This window comes from Myotis lucifugus, unplaced genomic scaffold, assembly GCF_000147115.1.
Source record: "Myotis lucifugus unplaced genomic scaffold, Myoluc2.0 scaffold_491, whole genome shotgun sequence".
Taxonomy (NCBI): domain Eukaryota; kingdom Metazoa; phylum Chordata; class Mammalia; order Chiroptera; family Vespertilionidae; genus Myotis; species Myotis lucifugus.
The window spans coordinates 1-7,580 of NW_005871539.1; the positions used below are offsets into that span (position 1 = coordinate 1).

Consider the following 7,580-nt stretch of genomic DNA (forward strand, 5'->3'; position numbering starts at 1 on the left):
TATTTTATCAATACGGAATTTCCTGAACTTGAAGACTGCACTGCAGTTTTATAGAACAGCGGTTAGCAAACTTCCTGTATCAAGGACAGACAGTAAATATTTTAGGCACAGAGGTCCACATACAGTCTCTGTTGCACAGTCTTTGTTTTTGTTTTGGTTCATTACAATCCTTTAAAATGTAAAAGCCATTTTTAGCTAAAGAGCTATATAAAAACAGACTAAGGTCTGAATTTGGCCTATAAACAATAGTCTGTCAACTTCTGATACAGAAAATGTCCTGCTTTTAGGAAATATGCAATAAAGTAACTTTCCTTCATAAGATTCAGCAACAATAATAATAATGATAACATGTGAGAGACAAAACACATGGCAAAATGTTCACATTTGATAAATCTAGGTGAAAGGTGAAGATCGCAGTACTAAGCTTGTAACTTTTCTTTAAATTTGAATTCTTTTCAAAGAAAAGGTTAATATTATAAAAAGCGATACATGTCCCTGGGGGTTTAAACCCAGAAGACTCAATGTGCAGGCCTGGGGCAAGGTTCTGGTGGCTCACAGGAAAGAATGAGAACTCGCACAAAGCAAAGGGTATCTGTCCTCGAGGTCATTTCAATACACACCCATGGGTCCAAAGGTATCTAGATTCTCCTGTCATCACCAGCAAACTCCGACGAGGCAACATGACGGGCACTGTGACACCATCTGGGTGCTTAAAATCCATGACGATCTTGAAGTAAAGGTAAAAGCATAAAGATTAACCCAGTGTCATACACTCCAAGGAGAAGAATGACTCACTGATTCTATCTTTCTAGGCTAACAGAGATTAAAACGTGACAATGCTTAGAGAATTTATGTGCACTCAAACTTCGGTGCACATAAAAATCAACTGAATGACTAAAAAACATACTTCATCCATAGAGAGACTCAGCAGGTCTAGGGTGAGAGGCTCAGGAGTTAGCATTTCTAGCAAGCACCCCAGAAAGTTATGATGCAGGTAGTCCGAGGACCATACATACTACACAAAATACTAGGGTAAGTGGTCTAATGCAACAACTGTGGAGCTGAACATTCATATCCTGGCTCTTCCATTTACCAGCCGTGTGGCCTAAGGGACACGCAAGCCCCTTAATCCCTCTGTGCCTCAATTTTTAATAAATTAAATATATAATACATTAAATATATGATGATATAAACATACTCGCATACAGTAAATACAAAAAATAGTGGCTATTATTTTTAGTGACCATTACTATTAATAGAATTATAATAACTAATAATCCAAGAAGAAATCAGTAATAGTTACAGATTCTCATATTCATTTTTGCCTTTATAGTCATGTACCATTTTGAATATTAGAAGCTAATTTACAAGAGATAGTCAAAGAACACATGAACATTTTCAGTCACTCTTCCCAGGTGTGCTCAAGTATTATTATGAATAGCAACTTATAAAGAGACAATACTCAAGAAAATGTTTTTGTTCTCAGCACCCAAACACCAAAAGAATTCAGTCTAAACATAGCAGCAGCTGATAACTGTGAATTTAAAAGGCATGCCACAGGGTATAAATATGTTTTTAAGTGAATAAATCAATCCATTTGAAAAATATCAGTGGGATGAAGAGAATTTAGCACAGTACTTTTGTTAAAGGTAAACACAACACAATTCCTTGCATGAAGTAAGCATTCAGTAACTGTTAGCTAGTATTAATAATAATAATGCTATATCAAATTAGATAATGCACATGAATTTTTTTGAAATATAAAGAATTATATAGGTTTAAGCTGGTTTACACTTTTCTTATCTGACCTTCCAAGGGGAGGAAGAGGTCAGTGGGGAGAAAAAGGGGACATCTGTAATACTTTCAATAATAAAGATGAATTTTAAAAAAAAAAGGAAAGCAAGATGATAGACTTTAATTTTCCAATAATTATCTATTCCAAATGACCACACATAATTTCAAATAGTCTTACTCCAACAGCATTCTATTTATAAATGTTGTAGATGAAGTGTGAAGTTTTGGGGGTAAGTATACTGATGCCTGCAACTTCCCCAAGTGTATGAATAAAAGAAGATAAATATTGATAGGACAGATATTTGATAAAGCATATATGTTAAAATGTTAAGTGTAGAATCCAGGTGGTAGATATATTCTGTATGAAAATTTTCATAATGAAATGTTGGGAATAAAAATCCAATGTGGCCCAATTTTTAAAATCATTTTTAAAAGACTAGTTTATTAATTTTTAGAGAGAGGATGGGAGAAGAGAGAAACACTGATGTGAGAATGGAACATCAATTGTCTGCCTCCTGCACACCCCATCCTTACTAGGGAATGAGCTCCAAAGGGGGCATGCGTCCTGACCAGGAATCAAACCAGCAACCTCTCAATGCACAGGACAATGCCCAGCTAACTGAGCCACACCAACAGGGCCTGTGGCCCATTTTTAAACCAATATATATAGGTCTCAATTTTCTGAATAGAAGCTGAGGTCTACACATAGGAAAGCATAATGAGCATATTTATTAATTATTTTATTAAAGACAATCATTTGTGGTTTAAAGGGATGAAAAGTGTTGATGAGAAAAATATTCTGAAAGACTAGACTCTAATGATTCATTCAGTAGACAAATACAGGGATGGGCAAAAGTAGGCTTAGAATTGTGAATATGTGAAACACAGAGTTTATTCTTGCATTATTATTTCTTAACTATTGTATTATTTATTTGTATTACAACTGTACACCTACCTTTGCCCATGCTGTCTATATTGTGTGGGGCATCAAAGGCTGCAATGGTGTTCTCTGCCCACCTAGAGATTACAGTTTCTGGCTAATTAATAGTCAACATGTTTTACAGATACACAATGCCTACATATTTGTTAAATTCAAATACATTCTCTCCTATCAACAGAGAGTAATGATTTCAAAATAGGAAAATCTCAGTTTCAATAAATGATCACAAACTGACTGACAAGGGAAGTGTGAACACGACACTAATTTGGAAGCACTTTACTTACCGTTTACCAGTTTACTATGACAGGATACCACAATGGACAAAACAAACATCCAGATGTACGAGGTGCACAGGGCAAGGTATGTGGGAAGGAGCACAGAGCTTCCATGTGCTCTGAGCTCACCACTCTCCCAGCACCTCCAAGTGGTCATCCACCTGGAAGCTCTCCAAACCCCATATTACTGGGATGTTTATGGAGGCTTCATCACATTAACCAATTATTAACTCCATTTCCAGCCCCTCTTCCCGATCTGAAAAATGAGGGGCAGGGCTGAAAATTCTAAGCTGCTAATCACTGCTTGGGTTTTCTGGTGACCAGCCCCCAGCCAGAAGCCCAACAAGAGACATTTCATTACAAAAAGGACATTGCTATTACCCAGGAAATCCAAGGGGACTTAGGAATTCCATGTTAGGAATCGGAGTGAAAGACAGAAATATTAGAACAAAAGATGCTCCTGGGCTCTAATCACTTAGGAAATCATATGGTTTTAGAAGACCTGAGCCAAGAACCTGGACAAAGACTAACATATATTTTTTCTATTATCTCACAGCTATATAATGTGAGAGTATAATTTTTAGTTTAGAAAATAAGTTTTACTTATGAAATTACATGTACATTTTCTATGAAAGTTTTCTTAAAACATCCCATCACAAAAATAAAGAATTATCAGTATCATCATACTTAAAGTGTCTGTATCTTAACTAAATAATGATAGTTAAAAAAACAAAAAAAAGAAGATTAAAAGAAAATTCACTAAAGATTCACAATCGGTAATGCTCTGCTGTAACTGCTGACTCATTCTGCCATGTGCTAGCCCTGCTCCAAGGAGTTTTTCCCAATTATTCGTTTTGGCTTTACCTATTTTCTTTATTTTCTGGGGTCGCAGACTCAATAAAGATCAAGTTTACAGAAAGTTCATGGGGCATGACTGAGGATAATGTTCAGTTCAAAGCAAACAAACATAAAACCCTAGACATCCTGATCTTATAAACCCTTTACACATCCAAAATACAACAGAATAAAGCCCCAGACACAGCTATCACTCTATCACTCAAATAACGATAAGATTCATAACAAACAATCTCCATGTTGGCTGAACAGGAAATCGAGGAATGTATTGCTCCTAGGAACACTTCTGAGAAAGAAGACAAACTTAATCCTGAACCTTTTTGGTTAGAAGTAGGCTGCGATCATTAACCTTTTGAAATCCCAAAGAGTATATAGGCAAGAGACCATATAATGAGAAGAATGATATGTGATTCATAGAGAATGATGAAAGCTGAGAGGACAGAAGTGACGATAATGCAGAAAAGATTTCATAGCTAAGAATTTAGCAGAATAGACAGATGTCTACCTGTTTCCCATAGCCTGCCAAATATAAATGCTCTGTTGTTGCACTAATGCTTTCATTGGTCTCAAATGAAATGAGTTTATTTTAAAAAGCAAACAAGTGATTCCACATACCTCATCATGGCCATATCTACTATATTTGAAAAAGTGGGAAAAGAAAGAAAGAAGGAAAAAGGGAGACAGATTCACAATTGCAAGGACACAAGAATGAAGCTACACAACATTTAAGAAGAAATACAGAATGTGAACAATGTCTGTTCACATACTTTCTCTGGGTTTGCAAATGTAGAATTCTACCATATCATGAGATAATTAGTCCACTGTGGGGGAGAAGAGAAACTTAGAACATTTTCAGTAAAACAAATATAGTTTTCTTTCTCTACAAAAGATGATACTCTTAGAAGCACACTTTGCTAAGTTGACAAGTAGCTGGAAGAGAAGCTTGCTGGTATGCCACATTTTTCCAAGAGAGGAATTAATATGGATTTTGCCTAGGAGACCTTGGAGACCAATGGCTAATGTCAGTGACCCTTAAATCTACCTATCCCATATAAGCCTGCTTAGTTTCTATCCTTGAAGAAATGCAAAAATAAAAAACTACAAGCCAATATCCCTTCCCTCACTTCTAACAAAGTATGTTTTAAAACAACAAAACAAGAGTCTTAAATCCATTTGCTAAATTTCTCAAAAATGGAATCTTGTGAAACTCAAAGGAAGGAGACAATGGCAGCAACACACCCTGAAATCAACATACAGGAGATAAGACCTCCTGTTTGAAATGACTAAACAAGCTCTGTTCCCTTGTTCTGCAGTGAGAAGCGCTTTTATAAATTAGAGGCCTCAATAGTCTTATCATGAAGGGGGGAAAATCTCACATTAGAACATGAAGATGAGATGGTACCTTATGACACAGAAGAGTGATCCAGCAAGTAGTAACTGCAGCAGCTAATACCACTGTAGCCCAACGAAACTTATTTTCCATTGCTTCTGAGAGAGGATGTGAGAAGCAGAGCACTATTTTGTGTTTCGGGTGTGAAAACTTTCGTATTGATCAGGTACCATGAGCACATTTAGGGCACACCTAGGAACTTGTCTATAGTACTGCATATGTAAAACAAGCAAAATTAGATTAGGCTAGAAGTTTAAAACATCGCAAACAAATCTACTATATGTCAGCAAATTCTACCTTTCAAACACAACTCTGCCTAACAAAACTAGGTCCTAGCTGTTGAATGAACAGATGATTTTGAACTGCTTTATCTGGCTAAGCTCAAGTAAATTATAAAATAAAAAAAGAGAAGGCATCTTTTAGTTTGAGTCTAACTCTAAACACATTGCCAAATGGCACAACAGAGAGCAAAATAAACATTGTATAACAGAAAAATAAGCTGGTAAAGAAAAGATGCTAAATTGGAGACACTTTAGCCACCACTAAATACTCAATATTCAATATGTATAAAGCTAAGCTTAAATGCCTATGAGATAATACTATCGTGCTCATGTGTTTGACTCAGAGACTTGCTATCAGCTCTTATTATCACAATGTAGTTTCATTTGTTTGCAGGACCTGTGAAGTGAAATCCACCATCATTCAAAAATTGGACTCTCAAAAGTCAATCACAAACCACTTTAGTAAAATTAAAGTTTTACTTTGTCTATGTTAAGGCTACGGAGATCTAAACACTTTCACTTAAAATTTTTTTTAGATTTAATTCTTATTTACTTGTTAGATTCTGTGTAGTAGATTATACTCAACAAATGTTTTAAATAAACAATTTGAAAAAAATACAGAGAAAAGATAAATGAAGAGAGAGAATGAGACAGAGGCAAAACCTACAGAGATAATGGATGAGAATTTTCCAAAACTGATGGAAAAAAAACAATCCATTGATTCAAAGAATCCAATAAACCCTAAACAGAATAAACAAACCCATCAAAATATGCAAAATAACCTAGAACATCAAAATAAAACTATGGAAAACAATAGGTAAACAATATTAAAAGGAGCTGGAGAAATAAAAGCCACCTTCAAAGGTAACAAGGGCAATAATGTAATCCAAAATAGTGCACTGAAAGAAAATAACTGCCAACCTTAAATTATATGCCCTGTGAAAATAGCCTTGAAGAATAAAGGTGAAATAAAGACACTTACAGACCAAAAACAAAATTGAGTTAGCCAACTGCAGACCTAGACTGAAGGAAATTTAAATGCTGTACATTATACAAAAGGAAAATGATCCCAGATGGAAGGTGTGAGATACAAAAAAGAATAAAGAGCAAAGAAGATGGTAAATAGGTCTAAATAAATATTGACTATATAAACCAAAGAAATATCTTTAAAAATTAAGAGAATTCAAATATACAATAGGATATAAATTAGAAGGGAACAACAGAGTTAAAGTGTACTAAAGTTTTATATTGTTCATCAAAAAATTAAAGATAACAATTAAGCTTAAACTTTAAATGAATCTCAAATAACTTTATTGAATGAAAGAAGCCATACAGAATATTGTATGATTCCCGTATTTAAAAATTCTGGAAATACTAAGGTATTAAGGAACAGAGGGAGATGAGAAAACCTTTGAGATAGTGGATGTATCATTGTCTGGAGTGTAGTGAAGATTTAATGAGAAAGTATTTAATATGTGCAGTTTATTTTATGATATGACAATTATACCTCTAGAATGTTGTTTTTAAAAGAAATGGTGTGACTATAGTTAAAACAGTGCTTGAGAGAAAAATTTATAATCTTCAAAATACATGTCAAGAATATTTCCCAGGTTTTAAATTAATCAACTGGTGGAGATTTAGCCAGAGCTGGAAACCCAGGATACCAAAAGTTTGTTTTGTTTTGTATGGAAGAATAGCAGTGAGTGGTAAATGGCTGAAAATAAAGATAATAAGTTTTGATTTAGAGGAGAGAAAATGTCTTTTAGAGATTTGGCCATACTCAGGCCCAAAATCTGAGGGGGAAAATAATCAAGGCTGGAAATATTTTTGTATCTCCCACATTGCCTGAGACAATGCTTGTCATATAAATAAAAGCTCTTTTAACAAACATCCATTTAACCAATCATATGCTCCATTTCTTCTGTAGAGCACACTCATGCCCTAAATCAGGGGTCCTCAAACTACGGCCCGCCGAAAACATTTATCCGGCCGCCGGGTGTTTTGCTGCCGCTGCCTGTCCTGCTTAGCAGCCGACTCGTCCCGGG

General features: G+C 35.2%; 1 protein-coding gene across 1 annotated transcript in view; it reads right to left on the reverse strand.

The window, feature by feature from the left end:
- Nucleotides 1-620: 620 nt before the first annotated feature.
- Nucleotides 621-7,580, reverse strand: part of LOC102439183 (alkylated DNA repair protein alkB homolog 8-like) — a 37,846-nt gene continuing 30,886 nt past the window's right edge. Inside the window, exon 7 of the mRNA XM_023744839.1 lies at nucleotides 621-727. Within this exon, the coding sequence (XP_023600607.1) occupies nucleotides 711-727 (17 nt within the window). The 3' untranslated portion in view covers nucleotides 621-710. The remainder of the gene's footprint in view (nucleotides 728-7,580) is intronic.